At 43.4% G+C, this 25261-nt stretch overlaps 1 protein-coding gene across 5 annotated transcripts in view; it reads right to left on the reverse strand.

The window, feature by feature from the left end:
* Pld5 (phospholipase D family member 5) overlaps positions 1 to 25261 on the reverse strand; it is a 331271-nt gene that overhangs the window by 4297 nt on the left and 301713 nt on the right. For all 5 annotated transcript variants that reach the window (XM_060364743.1, XM_060364739.1, XM_060364742.1 and 2 more), the window contains 4 exons: positions 22992 to 23189; positions 15713 to 15849; positions 10271 to 10439; positions 5792 to 5906 (listed from right to left, as the gene is read on the reverse strand). In XM_060364743.1, coding sequence (XP_060220726.1) covers positions 5792 to 5906; positions 10271 to 10439; positions 15713 to 15849; positions 22992 to 23189 — 619 coding nt within the window. The remainder of the gene's footprint in view (positions 1 to 5791; positions 5907 to 10270; positions 10440 to 15712; positions 15850 to 22991; positions 23190 to 25261) is intronic.

Genomic DNA, 25261 nt, shown 5'->3' on the forward strand with positions numbered 1-25261 from the left:
ATCCATCCATCCATCCATCCATCCATCCATTCATTCATTCATTCATTCATTTATCTTTCTATCTATCTATTTATTTATTTTGCCAACTTAGCACATCCTGGGAGAACTGTACCATCAGATCAGTACCTGGCCATGTCTATGTAGCATTCCCTTGACTGATAATTGATGTAGGAGGGCCCAGCCCACTGCGTATTGCCATCCTCGGGTAAGCAGGCCTGAGCTGGATAAGAAGGGTAGCTGGCCACAAGAATGGGATCCAGACAGCAAGCAACATTGCCCCTGTGGTTACTGCTTCAAGCTCCTGTCTTGGCCTGCCTCTTTTTCTCTGTCTCTCGGTTTTTTGAGACAGGGTTTCTCTGTGTAGTCTTGGTTGTCTTGGAAGTCACTCTGTAGATCAGGCTGGTCTTGAACTCAGAGATCCACCTGCCTCTGTCTCTTGAGAACTGGGATTAAAGGCATGCACCACCACTGTCCAGTACCTTGGCTTTTCTTGGCAATGGACAATAATCTGCAAGTGAAACAAACCCTTTCCTCCCCATATTTCTTTTGGTCAAAGTAGTCATCACAAGGCTAGAGAAGCAAACTAGGATGGAAAGGATGCCTTCTAGGTTCTTCCTCTCTCAGTGGTTCTTTTCTCCGTCTCTCCCTACTGTCTTTCTTCTATCCATGCCCTTATCTTGTCCCCTTCCTTGTTTTGCTTTTGAAACCAGATGTTACTGTATAGTTCAGGTCAGACTAACAGTGATCCTCCCTCAGGCCTCTGAGAGCTAAGATTACAGGCATGAGCCACCAGGCATAGTTCCTCTGTTTTTTTTTTTTTTTTAAGGACATAGGTCACATTAGATTAATGCCCACCTTAATGATCTCACTTTAGAGTGAGTTTCTTTGTTCGCACTCTTTCATAATGAGAGCCAGGACTTCTGCATATGAATTTTGAAGTTGAGATCATTTCAGAAGAGGCCGATCATGGCAACACCATTAGTGTTAAAATCCGTCTTCAATGTTGAGGTGGTTCAAATGGAAATGGCTTATATATTTGTATGCTTAGGCTCATATATTTGTATGCTTAGTCCCCAGTTGAATAGCTGTCAGGGAAGGATTAGGAGCTGTGGTCTTGTTGGAGGGTGTCACTTGTGGTAGGCTTTGGGGCTTCAAAAGCCCACACTAGGCCCAGTGTCTTTCTCTCTCCGTGTGTCTGCTGCCAGAGGATCATGCTGTAAAGATTTCAGCTACTTCTTTAGCACCATACATGCCTGTATGCCACCATTATTCTCCAACAAGATAACAGAGTAAGACTGTGAAACTGTAAGCAAGCACCCAATTAAAAATCTTTTAAAATAAGGCTTGCCTTGGTAATGGTGTCTCTTTATAGCCATAGTACACCAACTAAAACAAAGGTACAAAAAATGGCTGAGCAACCCTAACCGCCCATGTATTTTTCTTTGGTATCTAATTTATGAAACCAAGGTTTATCTTTGGAAGGGGACGGTGCTAATTATTTATTGGATCTTCCTTATCTTGTGTGTTGTTCACTTAGTCCCTAATATCTACCGGGTCCAATATTAAGCCATGTGATCTAAAAACTGAAAATGAAGCTTCCTGCCCTCAAGGAGTCCAGGAAGCCAAGAGTCACTAGAACACAAACTGTAGAAAAGGGCACCCTAGGATGTCACACCAAGTGCCACGAGCACCAGAGAGAAGGCTTTCTATCCCTGGCTAAATGTGTCAAGAAGAAGAAGCTGTGCACTGAGCAATGAGAGATGTGCTGAAGCTTAACTAGGACAAAAGAGAACCAGAAGCTAAAAAGAGGGTGATAGCTGTGGGCAGAGAACAGGTTGGAATATTAAGGGATGCAGTGAAGCTTCTAGGGAGTCTGAGGGGAGAGCAACTATAATTTATTAAGTGTCTACTCTGAGCAAAGCAAGTACTTGTGTTTATAGACAATATTTTGTATGACGGGAACGTTTTACCCCAAGGAAGGAGATGTTCACAGAAGTCTCTGTTCTTGTTCCATGTTCCATGGCTAACCAATGGTGCTACAGAGAAACCCATTGGACCGAAGGGTCAGAGTCAAATCTAACTCCAAAGCCCGACTCCACCTCTGTGCCACATTGCCTTTGCCCCTAAGGCATCCACTGCCCATTTGACCCTGTACAATGACCTCATCTTAGGCTCTGGAGCATTGCAGCCATGCTGAGATTTCTGCTTTGTACATTGGCAGATCAAATTTTCTGGTGGAAACACACATGAAAAAATACTTCAGGGATAGCCCTGGGAGGAGAAAAGAGGACGGAGGAGTTGGGGCCTTATCCTATAAATCTAGCTTTTTTTTTTTTTTCTTCTGCCATACAGTGAATGATCCAAGAGTAGGCTGTTTGTGGATTTCAAACACTTCAGTTGGCTTCTTTCAGTATAGCTCTGGGAAGTTTCATGCTGACACAGAAATTTTGGTGGACTGTCAAGGTGACATATGCTTCCGTATTTCTTCTTCTTTTTTTTTTTTTGGAAGCTGGGCTAAAATTTTATATTATGTTTTTAGACTATTTCAGCTCCCCAAAATGCACAGTAAGGCTGCAATGTCCAGAATGTAGTTTGTGTTGTGTGTGTATGTATGTGTGTGTGTATGTTGCCTTGTTGGTAGGCAGCCTTGGGCATCTTTCCAGCACCTTCAATTAACCTCCTATCCCCTCCTTAGCTGTCTAATTACTGAGAAACCTTCCTGACAAATTTTCAGAGCTTAACTCAGATACATTCTAGAGAATTTAAAAGGGGAAAGCACAGCACTCTGAATATGCTTCTGGTGGTCTCATGCAAACTTAATGGAGTCATAATCCCATGGCCTGCGATTTTTCTTAGTCCCACATTATTAATCAGTATCTAAGAAATGATTTAAGATAACAGTTACTGTCCCTTTTGATATTCTTTGAATGTTTTTGTATCAGAGCTCTGTTTCTCTCTAGAGAATCATTGTTTGTTCTCTCCCTAACCCCACCCCGAGACGGAGTTTCTCTGTGTAGCCTTGGCTGTCCTGGACTCACTTTGTAGGCGAGGCTGGCCTTGAACTCACAGCTATCTGCCTGCATCTGCCTCCCTGAGTGCTGGAATTAAAGGCATGGGCTACCATGCCCAGCTCTGGGGATCCATGTTTTGCTAAAACTGTTGTCTATAAAATGAACTCACTTAATAATATCTTAGCTCAGGAACAAGGAGCAAACCCCCACATTTAAAAGACCCCAGATCCATCAGAGAATGTTGGGAACCATTCACATATTATCTCATTGAATCACTATACCACCATCAAAAGGGTGGGGGCTATTATCCTCCTACATATGAGAGATGGAAGCTTACAAGAGATTACATGCCTTGCTACCTTCTTCCAGTATGTGTCTGCGCTATGATTCAAATATAGATTGTTTTCTGACTCCAGAACACTTATTTAATTTGCCCAAGGAATGTTTGGCTGTCAGGTGAGTCTTTTTAAGACCAATAAACAGTAGTGTGTAAGCCCATGTCTGGTCTTGGTGTGAGTCCTGTTTTCCTCTTTGTTTAAAGAGTCACAGAAACGTGCACATGACACCTTACTTCTGGAGTCTTAAGCTACCTGACTGGATTCACCCCTAAGTTTAGGCCAATGTTCCTATTTTTTAGTACGCAATTTTGAGTTGTTTTTTCAAATTTTAATGTTCATTTATTTATTCAATTATTCACTTATTTAATACTTATAAGCGTTTTGCCTATAAGTATATATGTGTGCCACTATGTGCCTGGTGCCTTCTTCAGAGGACAGAAAAGAGCACTGGATACCCTAGAACTGGAGTTAATTGATATTGTGAGCCTCTGTATGGTGCTGGGAATTTAACCCAGGTCCTCTGCAAGAGCACCAAGTGCTCTAAAATGATGCACCATCTCTCCAGTCTTCGCCACTTGCTTAAAAACAAAACAAAACAAAACAAACAAGCATGGTGCGGTGGCACACCACTTTAATCTCAGCACTCGGGAGGCAAAGGCAGGTGGATATCTGTGAGTCTGAGGCCATCCTGGTCTACTGAGTGACCAGGAGAGCCAGGAATACCTGGAGATACACGGAGAACCCTGTCTCAAAAAAAAAAAAAAAAAAACAAAACCCAAAATAAAAACAAAACAGCCAATTTCATTCTATTTTCCATAAACTGAGAAAAATGAAAAAATTCAAACAACCCCATTTTTGAATCATCTTTTACTGTGGTTATAATGCAAAACAATCAGAATTACATATTAAAAGAAAAAAAATTGAGACTGGGTCTTTCTATATTGCCCTGGATGTTCTGGAACTCATTATGTAGACCAGACTGGCCTTGAATTCACAGAGCTGCTGCCTCTACCTCCCAAGTGCTGTATTTGAAAGTGTGCACCACATGCCTGACAAAATCCTCCATAAAAGAAAATTTATTTTGCCTTTAATAGTGTTTATTTGTATTTGTGGATGGATGTGTGCACGTGGATGCAGTTATCCACAGAAGCCAGGAGGGGGCATCAGATTCACTGGACCTGGAGTTCAGATGGTTTGTGAAGCACCCCACAGGAATTGCCAAGACCTGAACTCTCGAAGAGCAGTTAAACGCTCCTGACCTGTGGATCCATCTTCCCAGCCCCACGTGTTAAACAAAACAAAACAAAGCAAAGCAAACAAACAAACAGAACCTTAAGGCAATAAGATAGGAAAAATAGAGACTGATACCCTCAGGCTAAGGTTGGTGACCATGTGGCCTGCCCCAGACAGCCAGTCCCTCTCCAGACACCTGTGTGGCCAAGCTACTGCCTTCTCCAGACCCCATATCCTCACTTCTCATCTTGGGTCACACTCTTCTCTCTGTTGGTAGCTGTGCCAAGAGGACTAACTGAGGTGAAAGTGCTTCATGAAGTAAAGACGGTTTTTAATTTACCCACAGAATTTAGAGAAATGATTGCTATGGGTCCCATTTTCACTCCTGCATCCCACAAACAGGTTCTTGTTTTCTGCTGAAGCTGCCACTTCACCCGTGTGGTCTAGCACTCACTCTGATTCTTCAGGATTTGAACGTCTTCTTTTATATAAGGCAATGCCGGCTCTATCTGTGATGATTCCAGTGAGGGAGCTGCCCTTGCCTCCCCCACTCTGCGAAGAGTTAGAATAATCTCACCCGTGTAATGATGTATGAACCTGGAACTTCTTTGCCTTAATAAGAATAGCGAACATTAATTGGGCATCATCCATGTGCCAGGTGCTTTGTGTATATTATATCGCATTTAAACATCACTCCGTGAAGTAGAAACTGCCACCGGCTTCATTTTACACACCAGCAAACTGAAGTTTAGGGTGCTCCAGGGAATTGCTCCATGTTAGATACTTAGGAAAAGGTAGAGGTGTCACAAGAAGACAGCATACAGTGTAATGAGTCCCCGGAACCCCAAGATAGGATGTCTCGTGACACTGTAGACAAGAGCATGAGCTCTGTATTTGTTCCATGCTGGAACTCACCTCTAATGAGCCCTTTGCCTCCTCACTTACAAAATGAGGCAAACAAATGGACCAGAGACTGTCTGCAGAATGTAGATGGAAAACTGTCTTCCACGAACTACAGCCATGGAGTGGAGAGAGGGTCTATGTGGCTGAAGAGCTCCTGGGCCTCACCCTCCCGCTTCCTACCTGCACACACTCATCAATACATAACAGCTTCCAAGGCGCCACCTCATTCCCCGGGGATCCGTCAGAGCACAGCTGATCCCTACTGTCTGAGTGTGCCCTGAGGAGTTTTTCAACCCCCATACCTACCGATGTAAGCGGCTCCATCTGTCACCATGTACTTGTTGCGGTTTAATTTGGGAAAGGTCTGGTTCTTTTGTTCTTTTGTGGCACAAGCATTCTCTCTTTCCAGATCAAAAAATTTCTGTAAGACAAGAAAGAAAGAAAGAAAGAAAGAAAGAAAGAAAGAAAGAAAGAAAGAAAGAAAGAAGAAAAGAAAGAAAGAAGAAAAGAAAGAAAGAGAAGCAAAGAGTGTGTTGCTTCAATTGAGAGTGTTTTGGGTCTTGTTCACAAACACAAAGGAGTCCATTATCCAAATATCAACAATAGACCTCATATTGGGTTATTAAAGTGACGCTCTTGTTACTTTGTATAGAGGAAGCTATTTTTACTCTCCATCCATACAGGCAACAACAAAGGAAATTAGCATGTTCAACTAGCTCTATCATTAACTCTGCAAAGCTAACAAATGAACGCAAAATTCATTCTCTGAACAGGGTGAGGGCTAGAAGGCTGTTTAATTCTCACTGTCTTATTCAGCAGGGCACACTGCTACTGGGAGCAGCCTCCAGGCGCTCTGTGTCATGCATGCCAATGAAATGAATGAATATTCCTACCCAGTGCATACATTATGTCAGTGACTAGCTGATTCATCTGAGAATCTGCAAAGGTCAAAAGAGATTTTGCCACAAGAACAAATAGTTTCCATCGGAACACCTAAGTCTACAGGATTTTTTTTTTTTTGAATGGACAACTAAAAAAAACCCCACAAATTCAAACTCGATGTAATTCTAATATTAGTGTGACTCCAAAATGATGATGACGGTGATGACAACAGCAGCAGGAGCAGCAGCAACAGGGGCAGCAGCAGCGGCTTACTTCATCTGAGGCCCTAAATGGAGGAGTGTTTGTAACGTGGGGAATGAGTGAGGCCCGGTTGCAGGGAAGAAAAGCTTTAGAAATTTGGCCAGTGTTGGGTGAAGTGTTGAGCCCATGGGACTCCGAGGGATGAGCCTAGAGGAGCCATACCCGAAGTCACCGGTCTCAGGTGTCCACCGCAATGCACAACGCAGACCCTAGGATAGCTTGCAGCTCTAGCCTCTGTACGCTAGCAGGGCAGGAAAGGCAAACGTGGAAGATGAGAATCTTCGTGTATCAGCTTGTATGATGTTGAAGGTCTGCTTGTACCAGTCTGGTCTAGGGTAAATGATGATAGTTGGTCTAGCCTTATGCTTTATGCTGGGAGAGGGTAACCTGGTGATGACTAAGGGCTCTTCCAGATAATTCCCAAAAGCTCTGAGCTGAGCTTTATCTGGGAGACTGCCGAGACCACAGAAACCAGATCAGACTCTCTGACATTGTTAGAGGACTTCACATGCTGGAAGAGAAGTAAAGAGACCAAAAAAAGAATTGGGTAATTTATTAAATAAAGTAACTCAAGGCAGCCATGAAAAACGGTTTTTTTAGATTAAATTTATTTAAGAAAATATTATGTGTATGTATGTATGTATGTATGTATGTATGTATGCATGTATGTTGGAATATGGGTATCTGCGTGTAAGTACTGTTGCCCATGGAGATCAGAGGTGTTGAATTCCCTGGAGCTGGAGGTATAGATAGTTGTAGCCACCTGAATCACCCGACATGGGTGCTGGAAACTGAACTCTGGTCCTGTGGAAGAGCAGTGCATGCTCTTATCTGCTAAGCTCTTACCTCTGCAGCCCTGAATGGTGACAATCTCGCAAGCAACAGTTTCTCTCTCTTTCCCTCAGTGACACCAGGCCATATCTGGGTAGGTAATGAGAGCACCTACTTTCCAGAATGCTCTGCCTGGTTCCAGGTCATCCATCTTACTTGTCAGGCTCCCTGCCTCCCGAAGATGTACTGTCTTCAAAGTTTCTATACCCTACTTTTCTTGTAAGTGCTCACTAGCCATCTGTGTCCTAGATGATGGGGCCATAAGTTTCCTTCTAGAAACTTGTCTTGACATTTAAAAACACATGGCCTCTGTTTTATAAAATGGCCAACACTGAGCTATTAATGTATGGCTTAGTCAAGATTCACAACCATCTGTGTCCAAAATGGTGAAGTCAATGGAGTTCTGCAGAGGCTCCTATGAGGGATTCTTCTTTCCTTGTAGAATTTGAGCCTCACATGCAAGCATGCTGTGGGGTCAGGAAGCAGCATGGTGCAGAAGACCCCTGACTTTGGATGAAGGGAGATCAAGAGCAGCTGCCTGGAAACCTCATAAACTTGACAACAGATCCTCTGATTTCTCTCACTGATCCAAAGGCCATAGGATACTCTTTGGGGAGATGAGATCATAGAGGACAATTAAGGAATATATGGGCAATGCTAGATCCACAGGAGGGAGTCCATATCTGGTACTGTAAATGCTGGCAGAGGCCCAAGTCTCAGGGGGCCATATGCTGTATTAGGAAAGCTGTTGCCTTTGTTATGCTTAACGGGCATGATCTGCCTGTCAAATTGCCTTCTAAATAGCTATGTTTGTGCACACAGAATAGTGTTGCTGTCATCTCTGGTCCACGAAGCATCTTTCTGCAGTGGTCAGTGATTAATACAGAAACTCATAATTGGTCAAAGTATCGAGGAGAAGTGACTATTGAATGCCCAGCCATAGATAGAACATCTACCCTCCAGGGCATAGAGTTCAGAGGGAGTGTAAGAGCCGAAAGAATCAGCACAGAGAGGCGGAAAACCCTTGCTTTTTGGCATGACATAGTTGTTGCATCCTTGAATTTTTTTAAAAAGCTGCACAAAATTTCCATAGGATTGGTCTGTCAACACTCTGTTACAGAAGTGAGATGAGGAATGAGGAGGTAGGATGGTGTGGTCACATCCTTCTCTGATGATTTATAAGCAGGTCATGGATGACGCAGGAAAGGAAGAGGCATTTTCTTCAGGAGTGCAGCTGCTCATACTGGGACCCATGGCCTGTTAACAAATTTCCACTCACGCTTCTGTAACTAGCCATAATGACACTCGCTGGGGAGATTAAAAAAAAAATCCTTGGGCCTTGCTCTGGGTTCTCCTTACTCTCCTCGCTGGCAATAGAGCCTTGTCCAGCTCCCTTTTTTTCCTGCCTTCATTTGTGAATCTACCAGTTTAGCACATATCTTGGACACTGCTAGCCTCATGCCAGGCATTAGGACATCTGTTCTCTGCATCATCTGACTTCCCTGGAGTCCTCCATGTCACTCCAGTGTCCTGGATGATGCTGTCCCTGAGCTGAAACAACCCCAACATTCTCATCTCTGTGAAGAGGCATCAAACACATCTGGTCCAGCCTCTAGGCCTTGCCTGGATCCCTGTATCAGGGAGCTTCCATTCCTGGTATTTGATTTATTTCACCATTCTGGAAGCTAATTCAAGATGGATACTTGAGAAATCCTGTCATCAAATGTCAACAAATGCTTAATGAGGCACAGGGCCTGACATAGAGTGGGGTGTTAGCACACAGCTGTTGAATGCATAGGGCCTTGGTTTGAAAACTGAGGCCTAAAGATTAGTCACAGGTCATATGTAGGAGGAGATAAAGATGTTGCAGAAGGTGTTGCAGGCAAAGGAAACAGCACACACAGAGGTCCTGAGGGGAGCAGTCAAGAAAAATCAAAGAGGAGCCTGAGTTAAGGTAGCAGATTTTGTATGCTCTCTGGTTGAATGTGAAATGTCTCCCATGGGCTCATGTGTTTGAACACTTGGTCTATAGTGGGTCATGATATTTTAGGAGGTAGGGCTTACCTGAAGAAGTAGGTCTATGGTTAGGGATGGAACTTATGGGTTATATCCTGCCCCTAGGAACAGCCCAAAATATACTTCCTGACAAGCCAGGATGTAACAAGTCAAACTGTCAACTCATGCCAGCCACCACGGAATTATGGACTCAGGTCAGTCCTTCCTCCTTTAAGTTGCTTCTTGTCAGGTATTCTGCCTAGTAATGACAAAAGCCACAGAAACAAGGAACTAGCAGTTCCCTGCCTTGTTTTCCTCTAGGCGTCAGAGATGGATTGGCACGTGACATAAGAAATTGGAGAAAGCCCAGGAGTCTGGGCTAGCGGGATGGCGGGTAACCCTTTGTCAGCACTACAAATAAGATTAGTAGGTGAATGAAGCAGTTCAAATGAAGTGTGTATCTGAAGGGGCTGAGGAGATGGCTAGGGTGTCAATCTGCTCGCTGTGCACACCTGAGGACCTGAGCTTGGACTCCCAGCATCCACATAGTTTTTCAGACAGCTGTCTATAACAGTGCTGGGGGTAGATGGTGACAGGTGACCCCTGGAGGTTAGTGGCTACCAGTCTAGTCCCCTCAGTGAGAGACTTGGTCTTACAACAATAAGGTAGAGAGCAAAGAGGACACTGCTGTTAACCTCTGTGTGTGTGTGTGTGTGTGTGTGTGTGTGTGTGTGTGTGTGCGTGCTGATAGCTTTCATAGACATGCGAAGGGAATAAGCCCCTTTTATTTAACACCACAGTCAATATAACACTTACAACTTTCAAACTGCAGTTGGCTATTTCAGTGCAAATAGCTTTAAGAGACGAGATGAAGTTAAACGTGAGGGGATCAGTCTCCTTCCAGAAGCTTATGAGCAGCCGGACCTTAACGCTTCGTAAAACCAAGGCTTCTCTTATTTTCCCATCCAAATCCGGCCAGTATGTCCTGCAGAAAAACAAAAAAAGAAAACTGTATGCAAAATAAAATTTACTAGACAACTCTTCCTTTGTGCCTTACTTTATCCTGTAACAAGTCAACCATCCTGCAGGGTAGATTGATGACAAAGGCCTTTGGAATTAGGTGCCAATGAGACAAATCTTTTCGGGGACCTCCTGCTGCCTTATAGAATGTCTCAGGGCCACGGGGTGAAGCTGTAAGGATCGAGTGTTCAGATGGACTGATCACCCTGGGTCGTCCTCAGCATCTCCCCAACACTACCCAGGCCACACTGTGCTGTAAGTGTCTACTTGTAGCGAAATTCTACTCAAGAATCTTGCGCACCTCCTCCTGGATATCATACCAGCCTGAATGCCTTGATAATACCCCCCCCCCCCGGGAACTTCTGATTTGGTTATCTGTGTTGTCCCCTTCTCTGATTTCTAGGCTGTCTTTAGCACCTTCCTCTGGACCCAGACTCCGCAGCTCCCCTCCCTTCCACCTCTGGGCTGAGCGTTGGGAATCCTCCATCAGCCAACAGTTTACTCTCATCTCAGCTTCCCACGCCAGTTCTTCCAGAAGACACAGCTCCTCAGCTCTTGCCGTGTGCCTCTGCTACCACCTGGTCCCTTGGCTTAAAGACACGCAGGTAGTCTTCTGCTCTTCCCTTTCCCCGTCTTATCACTTCAGAAGTGTCACTTAATCCTCATGGTAAGGCACATCAGGAAATTGTCCTATCTTCACTAAGCCTCGAGTCATGCCACCTTCTTACCTCTTTGTAGGGACTCTGCATTCTCCTTTCACCTACTGCCCTGCTTCCAGGCTTAGTCGCTGTGTGGACCTGGGCCATGTTATTGGGCTCTGTGGCCTGTCAGTATTGTAACCGTGGCATCTTCAGGGAGCTGCTTGCTGTATCCGACCCTCTTGCCTGCTCTTTAGTTCTGGTGAGTGATAAATCTCTGGTCCTCAAAGTCCAGGTTCCTCCAGCGTCTCCTGTCTCTTTTGCCTGGACAATCCAATTCCCATTATGATCACCTGGAGAGCACTTGTCCCTCTCCCTTCCTCTTGATCCTTTCGTGACCTAAATCCTGGTGCTGCTGGAATTCTCTCTGTCAATTTCTGGGGACTACCAGGAACAGTCTCCTCAGCCTTGTACTCTAAATTGGTCCTTGTGTCTCAGCTCTTATCTAAGGCACCTCTGTGGCTGTCTGAAAGCAAGCATGGTCCTGTTACTCTTCTCATTAGAACACCAGAGCCCCCAAACCCTGAAACTCTCTAGTATGCAGCCTCCTCTACCCCAACCCCTTATGACACATCCCTGCTTCCTCTCCAGCATCCCTCCTCACTGCCTTCCCTTGGTCTCCGCCATCCAGCATTGAACCTGGCAGGCCTCTTCTCCTACCCCAGTGTTTGTTCATCCTGTCCCTTTTACCTGGAAAAATCCCTTTCTCACTCTCCTGCTCTTTCTTAGCTACTTTATGAATGTGTTATGATACGATTTAGGTAACACTCCTTCAGCGAACTCTCTCTAAATCTGGCACGGCATCGTGGGCAGCTTTCACTGTACTAGTCTCCGTACACACCCTCATTCCCCTTCGCACATCTGTTCTAATAATCTTCCCTGTGACCCTCTGTCCCCTTCAGATGGCATTCCAGGGACCATATCCATTCACGCTTTAATCATAAAAGCATATATCTCAACAGACAGTCGTTACATTTATACATGAACTAAAGCTGTTAATATAATGGTTTTCCCTTATCTGTGGGGATCTTCCAGACAGCCCGCCCTCCAAGTGGAAGCCTGGAAAACGTCTGTTCTTCAATGTGCAGATTCAGCAAATAAGGGATTGGCAATAATAACTAAAATGTAGAACAATTTTAGCAATATAATATACTGTAATAAAACCTATTTAAGACTCATAAATTGATTTTTAAAGTAATGCCTTATTACTTCCTTGAGAATTTCATAACATATACTTGATCATATTCATCCCCCTCCACAAATTGCTTTTTTTTTTTTCTGGAATTTCCCAATTGTTATTTTTAGACTGATTAAACTGCAGGAGGTGAGGGTTACTGAAGCAAAAGGTGAATCAGGTCACATTTTCACTAGTCCTCCCCACATTAACCTACTTAGTTCTTAAAGATGCACTCCACAGGGCTGAGGAGACCGAATCAGGGACAGCTCCAAACTGAGACCTCATCAGCAAGTCACTGAAAGAAAGAGAGCTTGTCTGCTCTGGCAGCATCCAGGGAAACTGGGCTTCCTTCCTTCCTTCCTTCCTTCCTTCCTTCCTTCCTTCCTTCCTTCCTTCCTTTCTATCTTTCTTTCTTTCTCAAAGAGAGGACAATACTTTATTTCTGATTAACAATATTTTAAAAACATAGGCAACCTACATATCATTCATGTATATAGATTTTTTTAAATATATTTTTATTAATTACAGTTTATTCACTTTGTATCTCCCCTGTAGCTTCCTCCCTCCTCCCCCCATCCCACCCTCCTTCCTGCTTCCCCACCCCTCCCCCAGTCCACTGATAGGGGAGGTCCTTCTCCCCTTCCCTCTGATCCTTGTCTATCAGGTCTCATCAGGACTGGCTGGATTGTCTTCCTCTGTGGCCTGGTAAGCCTGCTCCTCCCCTGAGGGGGAGGTGATCAAAGAGCAGGCCACTCAGTTCATGTCAGAGACAGTCCCTGTTCCCATTACTGTGGAACCCACTTGGACACTGAACTGCCATGGGCTACATCTTCCTTGGCTGGAGTATCAGTCTCAGAAAAGACCCCTGTGCTCAGACTTTTTGGATCTGTTGTTCCCCTTGTGGAGCTCCTGTCCTCTTCAGGTCTTACTATCTCCCCCTTCTTTGATAAGATTCCCTGAACTCTGCCCAAAGTTTGACTATGAGTCTCAGCATCTGCCTCAATACCTGGCAGGGTAAAGCCTTTCAGAGGCCCTCTGTGGTCTGTCCTGTTCCCTTTTAAATGTAACTTTAAAAATAATTATTTTAGGTTATTATCCAAGGTTGCACCATGGTATCTTTAAATATGTCTGCTATCATGCTTTGCTCTTATTCGGTAGTTCTGGTGGTCACCGTTGGTGGTGTTGGGGAATGAACTCAGAGCCTTGAAAATGTTAGGCAAGTGCTCTCTGTCTGAGCTGGAGCCCCCTCTGGGCTTCTATTTTTTTTTTTAAGTTGGTGGATTATTGCATCACCATCACACCTTCTCTGTTACCTCAAAAGGCGGAAATCCCAACATTCTTTCTAACATTTTACATTTAACACTTTAGATATTTTCTGACACGTTTGTTCATGACTTTCTATCTATCTATCCTATCTATCATTTAGGTATTTGGGTATGAAGAGACCAAATTTTGAATCCAAGATATCAACTAATTCTACAAAGACACCGAATTCACTTTTGAACTTTTTAAGATTATGTAAACACAAGTCCAACTTGACTTTTAAATAAAATTCATTCACATGATTGAGAAGAATGTAATTATAATCTTAATGTTTGAGCTACGTATTTCTCTTTGGTACTCCTTTGTTTAGAAAGCTTTAAGTGTAGGCTTGAAAATTTATGTTGTTACTGTCCATGTCTCTGTGGGTAGTCCCAATTTATTTGCTGAGCTGGGCTTGGTGGAATCTTTCCTTGGTCTGTTGACTCCTTCTATATTTGAGATGAATAAATGTTTCTTTTTACAAGCTAATTTTTTAAAGTTAGCACATGAAACAATAAGCTTCATCATGGCATCTTCACACACAGTACAAAGAGTGTTTGAGCCGGGTAGGGCAGTGCACGCCCATAATCCCAGCACTCATGGATGCAGAGGCAGGCAGATAGCTGCGAGTTCGAGGCCAGCCTGGTCAACAAAGCTAGTCCAGGACAGCCAAGGCTACACAAAGAAACCCTGTCTTGAAACACCCTCCTCCCAAAGTTTTTTAATAACAGCCGGAATGATAAATTTAAGTTTGGTCTCTGGCTTTTTAACAATGTAAAACCCTACTTGTAAGGGTTTTTTTTTTTTTTTTTTTTTTAAGACAAGGTTTCATGTTATAGCCTAGCCTGGTTTTAAACTGTGCAGACTTGGATGATCTTGAACTCATGAACCTCCTGTCTCAGCCTCCCAAGATCTGGGATTATGGGTGTGTAGCACCATTCACCACAATCTCCCACCCGGGACTATGAAAGACCTCAGTATGGCCCATGGGAGGCCATGGAACAAAATGTGTCAGTCTTGAGCCATCATTGTCCTAGAACCCCAAGAGCTTGTCCCCCTACCCCTCCGGCACTCCCCATGTCCTCCTTGGTAACAGGACAACCATGTGTTATGTTTCCAGAGGTAAGCTGGCATCTAAGATTTAGTCCAAAGCCAAATAAACAAGAAATGAGAGGAGCGTAAAGAGGAGGAGCAACGGGAAAGTGTGTGGGAAAATCCGCGAACACTCAAAAGATGCCTAATGCTTTAAAGCAGCTCTGTCTTAATAATGTGCCTCTGACAGCTCAGAACGCCTTCCCACTGTCATAAAGCGACCTGCTTCTGGCAGGCTTTTTGCAAAGTTACAATCATTTGCATAAAGATGCTTCGTATTATGCATACGTGGGATTGGCAAGATGAAAGTGTTCAAGTAATATATGGCGCACTTAATCACTTAAGCTCACTAAACGGCTATTTTGAAATTATAATTTTCCGAAAGTTGAAGGTCTTCATTCGAAGTCAGAAATGTGCATTTCGGAAAGGGTTTCCCGGTTAAAGCAATTATTGAGAAAAGTGACAAGCACCCAAAGATCTGCCCTTCCAGCAAGCCAGCAAAAGAGGGAATGCCTGGGTGTGTGTGATTATTCTCCCGAAAGCTCTGTAGTATCTTCTGCCCCCGAATCATTTCTGCCTTACTCTGTGATTAAACAGTGAGGAATTATGGAGACGCTATTCGCTGTAAAGATATCCTTCTCATATGGAAGGGCGCACTGTCTGAGAACACGTGTTTTAAATCCCCTTCAGCCTCACATTGAGGGCACAGAGGGATACAATTTTCTGTTAATCACCCAACCTTCTTTCTGAGATTGCTCTTGTGATTGTAGGATAAATTAGAGAGGTACTCCTGCAGAGTGAGACCCCGAGCCTTTAAACTGGACCCACTCGGGAAAGAAATGCATGCTGGGTAAGTTGCAGGCGCGCACTAGACACACTGTCAGAGTGTGCTCTTCCTGATACAGCATGAAAGCATCCCAGAGCCCGAAGGCCTAAAGGCCCCGTGGTGCAGGTTGGAAAGCCCCTGACCTTTTCGTGCTCGTACTGGAGATGGGCAGGTAGTCCGTGACAGCAATGTACACATACTGTTTGGCGTCATCAATCACGCTGTAGATGGCGTCGATGTCAAAGCTTCTGTTCTTAGGGCAAAAGAGTTTGGGAGAGTTCTGTGAAGATAAAAATCCCAAGACTTTAGAGTTGAAGCGTAGGCATTTAAATGTTAAGAACATCCAAAGTGGCTTTTATTTGTGTTGGTGGGTCTTGGCTTACTGCTAATTACACGGTATCTATACCTCCTTTTTGCCTCTTGATCAGATTACAGCGGAGTTTCTTTGTGTTTTGTCAGCTGAGGCAGGCTGAGACTCAAGCCGGTGAGGTCTGTCTCTGAGAGGAATTTTGCTTTCAGTGTACACCTTGCTACTTTGGGAGCAACCTGCCTCAGCCTTACGTGATTCTAGGATCGCTCTGTTGTATATGGCTGCTGGTTTTCTAAAATATTATTTACAGACTTATAGACACACATAGTGAGCAACTTATTCTAGAAGTCATTTTATCTGGGAGATGATGTTGGACGTGAAATATCCAAGACACAAATATAAAAACTTTTAGATTTTTTTTTCCCCTGGATCTTTCACAGAGCCAGGAAGAGGAGTGCTCATTGTAGAGAGGCTCATCAATAATGCTCCAAAGAAAACTGAGGTTACCGTGATGCCTAAATCCATCAAGAGAGGCAGAGAAGAAGGATATTCTGCCAAACATCAGCAAAATGAAAAAAGAGGCAAATTATGCTGGAGCGACCATTCTTGCGTCTCAACTTTCTTATAAAAATAGGCTGTCTTTAGATGCGCTTGATATAACAAGGGGAGACATACTTCAGTGTCTTCATTATTTTTCTGGTGGAGAGGTTGGAAAGCTTATTTCCTGTAAGTCCTGCCTTTTCCTGACAAGGAGTTTCCTGTGTGCACAAAAGAAAGGATAGAAGTTTCCGGAGCTGCCTAGAATGAAGGGCAGCACCAGATAATAACAGCTCTCAAGTCATTTGTCCCTCATTCCTTATCCTGCATTTGTATGAATCCCGTTCAACTACATGGCCCACAGAATGAAGGCAACGCCATGGCTACCCCTCACAGTAGGGGCAAAGCGGTTATGTAGGAGCATGTTAAGGGCACACGGTCTCCAGGAACTCCTGCCCAGAAAGTCCTTGTGATTGCTAAAATCGATTGTGAACTTGACAGGCTCTCTAATCGATTAAAGAGATGAGCCCATGGGCATGGCTTTGAGAGAATGTCTAGACTGGGTAAACTGGGCTGAAAAAACCCACCCTTAATTTGGGTGGCACTATGGGCTGGGGTTTCAAACTGCATAAAAAGAGAAGGCAAGATGATCACCAGCTTTCCTCTTTCGCTGTGTCCCAGCTGCAGATATGGTGGGAGCAGCTGCCTCCTGCTCCTGTTGCCTCTACCCCTTGAACTGTAAGTCGAAACAAGCCCTTCCTCACTTAAGTTGCTTTCATCAGATATTTGGACACAGCAGTGCGAAGGGTGATGAAGTCCTCTTGGTCAGTGATAGGCAGGATATACTTTTGATGAGTTATTTTTCTTTTAGAATGAGAATAAACTTCCATTCTTTAGTGGGAAAAATGTATTCAAAAGCCATCGGATTTCTGGGCAGTGGTGGTACACACCTTTGATCCCAGCGCTCAGAAGACAGAGGCCGTCGGATCTCCAGGCCAGCCTGGTCTACAGAGTAGAGAAACCCTGTCTCAAAAAACCAACTAAAAAAATGCCATCAGATCAAGGCGTTCCTGTGCTTTCCCCAGCACACACACACAACACACACACACAAAACACACAGACAGATGGTACTCCATCTCTCATTGGAACAGATGAGATGGAACAGCATCTTTGAGTCTATTTGATCCCCTTTCTCCTGATTTGTCATTCAGGCACTGGGGCCTCATTTAGTCTCTGGTATAAAGATTCTATGCTGCCAAACGCTCTTCCTAAACCATTGCCTTGCCTCTAACAGATGACTACACATGGGTTTCAGGATGAACTCCTGTCTCAGGGATGAGTTCCCTTGGCTGTTATTCTGCCTTTTATATCCCCAGCCTGTGGCTGTGTCCTCATCTTCTCTGCTACTGGACATTTGCTCAGCTGGGCTCTCTGGATGACATGCTTCTACTGGATCTGTTCTATAAATTCCGGCTCAAATATGTGTCTTCAGCAATCTCTCTCTCTCTTTCTCTGATCTTCAGACAGAAGCTACCTCTCCTATCTTTGTGTTCCCAGGCCGTATGCTTTTTTCTTTCTTATCAACTCCCTCCCTCCCTCCTTTATTCTCTCTGTCTCTCCATCCTTAGGCTGGGGAAGCCATTTACCACGAGCTACATCCCCGCTCCCATCTTGACCATTTCAGTCATGTTGACCTACAGAGTCAATACTGTTGTGCAACCCTTCCCACAACCCACCTGCAGAATTTGCTTCCTGTCATATTTAGCACATTCAGAGCTATAATTGCTTGTGCTTGCCTCCCACCAGCTACACTGCTTCCAGCTCGATTTTAGGGGTTGTGTTTTGTTCAGTTTTCTATATCATTAAAATTATACATTCACATGATTTGATTTCCTCTGCTTGTTTGGTCTATCTTAGACGCGGCCCAGCGTGCCACGGAATGGCTGAGGAAGCAATCTGTGGACAGACCCCTAGGCTCTGAAATGTATCAAAACACCCGTGGTTTTGTTTCAGTTAAGGTCTGCCTAAGTTTCATCCTGGGATTCCAAACTGGGCTTTGCTTTTGGATAGAAACACATTTCAGTGGGGAATGGTTGGGGCTGTGCCCTGAAATCAGGAGAAGAGTGAAATCCTTGGCGCTTTAGACCCAAGAACGTTAGTATATACCTTCTGCCTTTCGTCTCCCTTGCTTCCCATCTTTACCACCCCCTCCATTTTTCTCCATCTCTCCCTTCCTTCCTTTCATGAGACAGAGTTCCTCGGTGTAACTTCAGCTGCCCTGGAAATCTCCTTGTAGCCCAGGCTGACCTTGAATTTATTGCAAACCTCCACCCTCTGTTTTTTTTGAGTCCTAGGATTGCAGTCGCCACCAGGCCTGGCTAATTTGCTTCATAGTGAAGTTAGTAGGAGTCTCACCCTCCTACACTGGTGGCCTCTGAGGACTGAGTAGGAGAATAGCCTGTTCCCTGCCTGGGTCGTGGGCATGCTGTTGCTCCATCAGCAGATACTCCCAAGTGCCTGTCTTGCTCCGGGCTCAGGTCTAGGCAAGTGGCATATATCAGTGGTCAAGATAAGCTCTGTTTATTGCAGAGCTTCATTCTAGCACCTGCTACATGACACGGCTTCATTTGTGGGTGTGCTTGATCATCTGCCAGCTTTCGGGCTGCGCCATTTCTTTTTTTTGGACAGCTCCTGCGCCTTGTACCATGTGCATATCGCATGTTCAGTAAGCAGCTGTGAAATGAACATGAATGTGTGACATAAATTGATAAATGTTGCAGGTTTGTCTCACCCCGGCCTCCCTCCGTTCCTAATTGGAGAAGCTTCACAAGAGTGAAACTTTCCCCCCCCCCCAAACACGTGTGAACATCTTTGTTAGCATTTATCTGCCTCAGTCTTGTCTGAGTTTCCCCTACGCAATGCCTGGGGCTTGGCGGGCGCTCTGTGTGTTTGTGACGTGAAGGCGTGATGGTTTACACCAGTGTCTTTGCACTTAGGAGCTTGGCTCTACCTTTATAAACACTGTAAATGTTTCTTAACACACAAAGCCATGAAAGAGAGGTGTACTGCTCAGCTAGGATGCGAACCACTTCCCACCGCACAAAGGTGGCTCCTACGTTCTCCTCAGCGCTCTAGAAGAAATGCGATAAGCCTGCTGAGGTGGTTCTTTATTCCACAGCTGGAGTAGAAGGCACAACTACAGAGCCCGTTTTATGCCTTTTTACCAATTAGGAACTCCTGAGACACCCATGGATCAGGAAGGGCTGGATGTATGCATATTTTATTTTGCACACTCAATTGGAATGCACTGTGTAGAAAGTTGGTAGGTTTCTGATTTACTCCACTCTGGTCTCCTGGTCTCTAGAAGGTTCGCGCTGTCTTTCTAGAAGATAAACACTGAGATATAACCAAACAGGGAAAGAAAACCCACAGAATGGGGTAAGAGATTTGCAAATGGCCCATCTGCAAATTGGCCACATAAGGAGAACGTAGAGGACTCCCCTAAGGGATCTCGCGGTGGACACTGGGTACAACTCAAAGATGCAGTCAGCACCAGTGACACCAATCTCATGCCCACTAGAAGGTTGATGTGGGACAGAAATGACAAGTGCTGACAGGAACGCAGACGCCTGGCAATGGCGCAACCCATTTGGAAAAACGGTTTAACAGTATCTCAAAATGGTCAACACTGAGCAATTCTATCCCTAAGCGTAAACCTCAAAAACCTGAAAAAAAACAAAAACAAAAGGAGGGGTGTTTAGATAGAATCTTGGATATGAATGTTCACAGGGGCCATAGGCACAAGAGCTGGAAGACAGAAACACCAAACATCTATTAACCAACAGACACTTAAAATACGGCTTATTTACAATGCAATATTATTTAGTCATAAAAAGAAAAGAGTAAGTACCTATAAATCTATGCTAAAACCTTCTTGGAACATGCTAAGCGAAAAGAAAAATAGTCACAAAAGATTACATTTTGCAACACTACATTTAAATAAAATCCCCCTGGAAGGGTACATCCATGAGGGTCTAGATGAGAGGTTGCCAGGGCTGAGGGATGGGAAAACAGGATGTAACTGCTGATGATTACGGGTGTTCCCTTGTGGCAAAGAAAGCATTCTGAAATTTGACAGTGCTGATGACTGCAGAACCTGTGGATATAAGAAAGCTCATGGAATTATAAACTCTAAAAGGACTAACTTCACAGTAAAGAACATATCTCAATAAAGTGCTAAACGTAAAATGTTAAGATACAAGTATTAAAATAAAGTGGAAGCTTTAAGAAGGAATATAGCATATTTTTTTTCCCACAGCACTCCTGATGAGGAGTGTCGTCCATTCTCATCTGATACAGCTCAGTCTCCATGACTGATGGGCAGATGAACTGAATAAGAACAAGAAATGAAACCTGCCTTGCAACCAGATCAATATAAACAGACTGTGAGAAAACTAAGCTTTGCCCCAGAAAGCAAACGTGTAATTTTTTCAAGTACATTAAGGTCAGTGAAAAAAAAAAAAATCTACAAGACACAACTCCCACCACCATCCATCTCGGTTGAACCCAGTCATTAGAAGTCATGTAGGTCAATCTAACCAAGAACCAATTTGTGGTTCATGAGAAAATTATAAGTAATTTTCTATTTATATCCTATCTGGAAATTTATATCTAATCGTACTGAGTTATGAATGATCAACACTCTACTTATCGCATAACTGGAAATTGGTATTTAATTGTAGTAAGTTAGGATCCAAAACTGTAATTTTAGGACTGATGATTTTTCAAGTCTTCAGATATTCTCTGCATGTGTTCAACTTAGTTTTGGACTGTCAGCTTCCAAAAATATGATGTACTATTTTCAGATTTTTTTTTTTGCAACAAATATATTGAACTTAAATTAGTTTGCCTTGGCATTTGCTTGGCATATATTACTGAAAAAGCTATATATGTTCTGGAACTTTCCAACAATATCACTACCAATCAACCCAGTCTAACATTTATTTATTTACTTCTGCTTTCAAAGAGTCAAGGGAGGTCCTAGGAATATCAATTATAAAGAAGATATGTACTTTTTAGAGCCTTATAAAATTATGGGGAAATAATCATAAACAAATAATTGCAAAGTCCTGGTAAACACTAGGGTAAGAGCAAGAGGCCCAGTTCTGATGGCAAGACTTCTCCAAGAAGACATATGTTCTTAGAGAATATATACATATATGTATGTATTTTCTCAAACCCAGGTTGTTGTGATGTGTTTGTATGTGTGTGTATACACATTGACAAATACATCTCTCTCTCTCTATCTATATATATATATGTACACACATAAATCTAAATTGCATATGAGTGTGCTGATTGTGTTTTGTCAATTTGACACAAACTTAGACATATTTGAGAAGAGGGAATCTTTTTTTTTTGTCCTTCTTGCTTAGCTTTTTTTAAATTTTTTTTATTAATTACACTTTATTAACTTTGTATCCCCCCATAAGACTCTCCCTCCTTCCCTCACTTATAAGTAAGTGTGTGTGTCTTTCTGCTCCTGGGATACCTCACTCAGGATGATCTTTTCTAGATCCCACCATCTGCCTGCAAATTTCATGATTTCCTTGTTCTTAATTGCTGAGTAGTGTTTCATTGTGTAAGAATACCACAATTTCTGTATCCATTCCTCCGTTGATGGACATCTGGGTTGTTTCCAGCTTCTGGCTATTACGAATAAAAGTGCTACAAACATGGTTGAGCAAATGTCCTTGTTGTATACTCGAACATCTTTTGGATATGTGCCTAGGAGTGGTATAGCTGGACCTTGAGGAAGCGCTATTTCTAGTTGTTTGAGAAGGCACCAGATTGATTTCCAGAGTGGTTGTACAAGTTTGCATTCCCACCAGCAGTGGAGGAGGGTTCCCCTTTCTCCACAACCTCTCCAGCACGTGTTGTCAGCTATTGTTATCTTGAGATGCAAAGAAAACGCTGCTTCTGAAAGGTTCTCTGAGGTGATTCTACTTGCTGCATTCTCCACCTTAAAAAAAAAAGCCTCACTGCTCCATCGAAGTCCTTCACACCCATTTTCTGCTCTCCACATTTATAGGAATTTTTTATTTTAGACAAACAACTTTACCCTCCTTTTTTTGTAAAATGGCCACGACGGGATCTTTTTCACGCCTCCCCCAAGGACTCAGGGAAGTTGCAATAAAAAGTGAAGAAATATTGTAGGAGCCAATGGGGACTGCTGAGCAATAGCATCTTCTGGACACGACAGGGCTGTTGTGCTTACAGATTCACAGCAGTTGATGTCGCCCATAAGACCTGCAAGGTGTCAAGCCACCCAGCATTCTAGGAGGGTCAGTTTTCCCTCAGAGGCCTTCGGTATGCTGCCCATGCTCTAGTCAATGGCCTTATGCCCATGGCCACGTGGGCAGCGTCAGCTGGACATGGTGGGTTATAAGAAAGAAAAGGCTTTGAGGTTGGGATGTGATGTGGGGAGGGGCATCTGGAAGAGTAGGAGGGGCCAGTGTACATAGCCTTTGGAGGGCAAAAGTTGGGGAGTGTAGCAGCGAGGGTACGTGACTCACCGACACAAAGGCCTGTGACTTGGTTTCGTTCAGCTGGAGCTGGAGCTTCTTCTCATTGTCATAGACTCCGTAGAGTCTCTTGGACCAGGTCTGAGGTACTCTGCTCTTGAACTTGAGTGAGCTGTACAAAGCGAATATCCTTTGTAGGTCTAGGACCAGGCAGCTGCAGTTGTAGAAGATGACGCCGAGTTCTTTCATCTGTGAAATTAAAATCGAGAGCATCAACATGGGGTGCAGTTGATGCTGTTATTTTCAGAGGAAAAAATGCATAGGAATGCTGAAGAAGAGGCATCTTTTTTAATACTTTTTTTTTGTTATACAGAAGTATGTAGATAGAACCACATTATAGCATCTAGGAGAAATGTATCCTACAATGTTCATACACAGGAATAGAACTTTCCCTCTCTTTTTGCATTTGGCCTTTTACAGAGACAATTTTACCAGCTATGGATTTAATATTGGCTTTTCACACTCCCCTTTCCCAACACCATTTTTTTTAAATGAATACTTTAGCAACAAGACAATGGCTCTCCATCGCAACCACAGAGCGGATATCATCACAGATTCTGGAACCACGCTGCCTGGAAATTGGCCCCAGCTCCACAGTGTTAGAGCTGTGTAATTTGGGGCTAATATACTTCATCTTAGGCCTTCAGTGTCTTCTTACATAAAATGGATGTAATAGTGTTAAGTGCATAGCTGTAGTTGCTATGACAAACTGGTTAATATAAGAACAGTGCTTATAGCCATTAAAAATTATGGCAATTGTTGCTCTCGCTAAAATTGCACCCTCCTCAACAGTGGTAGAGTAACGCCCTGTACTAAAGAGACCATGGAGGTATATTTTTTTGTCCCTCTTTCCTCAGTGTGTGAGAAGGAAAGTGAAATCCAAACAGTTAAGTAAAATTACAAGTCAGATCAAATCAGTGGCAAATTAAGAAATTTGATTGCAGGTTTTGTGAACGGTGGTTAGATATGCCCAGGCGAAGACTGCAATGGCTTTCTCTGAGTCTACCGTGTCTTTGTGGAAACTCATTATATTTGATATACCCAAAGGAAAAATGTAAAACTTTGATTGGAAAAGAGCAGGACACTCATGTGCATGCTTTCTATGACTTGATCTCTCAACTAAACATTGTTTGGGAGTCCTGGGCTATGGAGGAGCCAAAGCCCAGGAATGTGAATATTCCTTTCTCCGGGAAAGGCTGCTGGCCAAGTAGGAATATGTATGTCCTTGAGCCCCAGGGCTCCCATTACGACATACTATGAACCAGCTCATCAGTGACTTTCCATGTGCATCTCTTCTGATCTGTCTTCATCTTTCTAGCTTTGCAACAACCACCAAATAGATATAACACACTGATTATTTAAACCATTCAAGAACTTATCTCTATTTTCTTGCTAATGCAGAAAAAAAAACCATAAATGTCCTTGGACATATGTTTGTGTGTGTTTGCACAAGTATTTCTTCAGGATTCAGTATTATAGTCAGAGGAACAAATGCATTAAGGTAGAGAAAATGAAAGGTTTCAGTGGGCAGGTGGTTTAGGAATATAAAAAGACAAGGTATGGGGCATCTAATCAGAGCTGAGTGGCTGGAGGTGAGAAAAGAGGGAGAATGTATATGGAGTTCTAAGTGTTCAGATGTCTCTTTTAGACAACAGGGATAGAACTAGAGGGTGATGTTGGAACCCAGGGAATTTGGGGCTGGGATGAGGAATTTGATGTTTCTACTGAAGGCCATGGGAGGCAGGTAACAGGGGGAGATGAATTGTCTGATTGTGATTTGAGGATTTTCTTTTGGCTATAGTGTGGAGAAGAGTTGAAAAGATGCGGGCAGCTAAAGTCAGGGCATTCGGTCCTCAGGCTCTGGCAGCATCTAACAGGGCAATTTCCATACTTACTTGTGTTTCCTAGTTTCGGAGATTGACAGGAACCATCCATAATAACTGTTTTAAAAGCATTTATTTTTAATTATGTGTGATGCATGTGTCTGTGTGTGAATATGTGCTTGTATGAGTGCAGATGCCTGAGAAGTCTAGAAGAAGATATCAGATTCCCTGGGTCTAGAGTCATAAGCAGCTGTGAACCTCTTTGACATGAGTACTAGAAAACAAATTTCATGGTACCTGAAAGAGCAGTAAGCACCCTTAGCCACTGAGCCATCTCAGGCCAAAATAAACCTTTTCCTTTAAAAGAATTATCTTTTAATTATATATTTGTGGTCTTCTGTGAATTTTATGTACACCATATGCATGAAGTTTCTGCAG

This window comes from Meriones unguiculatus, chromosome 11, assembly GCF_030254825.1.
Source record: "Meriones unguiculatus strain TT.TT164.6M chromosome 11, Bangor_MerUng_6.1, whole genome shotgun sequence".
NCBI lineage: Eukaryota > Metazoa > Chordata > Mammalia > Rodentia > Muridae > Meriones > Meriones unguiculatus.